Below are 1,132 nucleotides of genomic sequence, written 5' to 3' on the forward strand. Positions count from 1 at the left end.
CTCTTATGCGTCTCTCAAACGGCGAGCTTCATATATGTATAGTATGTGTATGTGTGCACAACTACACAGGGGCTGGAAAACTCTGGCGCTCACCGATTTCTTTCTTCCAGGCTCACCGAAAAGAAAAAAGTCGGCTCTTCGTGCTCGCTGTAGGTCTTGAGGTCTTGGGCAGCCGCACCTCGGCTCTACTTCAAACGGACCCGTCGGCCTTATCCCCACACGCACACGCATACGCATGCTCTCGGCGCGAATGCAAAGGTGGCTCCTGCCTGTCCTCTGGCCCGTCCTCGCAGTATCGCTGAGACTCCCACCGCCGGCCTCGAGAGCACCAGCACCGATGCTCAGTGTGCCGGGCAGCAGCCTCCGATCCACCTTTGAGGCCGCGCTCGTGCTCCAACGCGCTGGCGATGCCGACGCGGCGCTGGAGCGGTACGAGCTCTTCCTTCAGGCGGCGCGCTCGTTCGGCACGCAGGTTCCACCCGAATCGTTCGCCGAGGTGCTCGTCAACATGGGAACCATCCACGCGAAGAGGGGCGACGTTAGCCGTGCGAAGCAGCTCTTCTCTGAGGCTCTCGATGCGCGCGAGATGGGCACGGCGCATCTGAACCTAGCACTCCTCGAGCTTTCCGCTGCGAGCCGCGGCGGTGGGATGCCGCCGAGCGCACTCTCGAGGGCGCGCGGGCACTGCGAGCGCGCGATCGCCCTGAACGACGACGACAACGCTGTTGTCGGTGCACGGCGAGTCCTGAGGGACATCGAGAGAAGTAAGACCTCTTAAATGTGCCTTGGGAAATAAATAAATAGAGACATCACAGACCGCAACCCCGCCTGGGTGGGATTTGGCTTTTGGGCAACAACCCGACGGGCAGACCCCGCCCCGCTCGGACGTCGGAGGGCGTGCACCACTGTACACAGACATATATCTAAGGGACTAGGCACTGCACGGCTCCTCAGGACTCACACACACACACACACACACACAACACACACACACATACACATACGCGCACACACACACACACACACACCACTCACCAGCCCTAGTGCGGATTTTTTTTGCGGTATCTTGATGTATCTCTGCAATATCTGACCGTATCTCCCCGTATCTCCTTGCATCTCATCGCATCTCCCC

At 59.4% G+C, this 1,132-nt stretch overlaps 1 protein-coding gene across 1 annotated transcript; it reads left to right on the top strand.

Annotated features, from left to right (window-relative positions):
* Window positions 1-337: 337 nt before the first annotated feature.
* On the top strand, window positions 338-778 carry EMIHUDRAFT_250951 (hypothetical protein; the record flags this gene model as incomplete). The annotated part of the gene is made up of 1 exon (XM_005793335.1): window positions 338-778. The coding sequence occupies one exon, from the start codon at window positions 338-340 to the stop codon at window positions 776-778; it is 441 nt and encodes a 146-aa protein (XP_005793392.1).
* Window positions 779-1,132: the final 354 nt, after the last annotated feature.

Source organism: Emiliania huxleyi, assembly GCF_000372725.1.
Source record: "Emiliania huxleyi CCMP1516 unplaced genomic scaffold EMIHUscaffold_1011, whole genome shotgun sequence".
NCBI lineage: Eukaryota > Haptophyta > Isochrysidales > Noelaerhabdaceae > Emiliania > Emiliania huxleyi.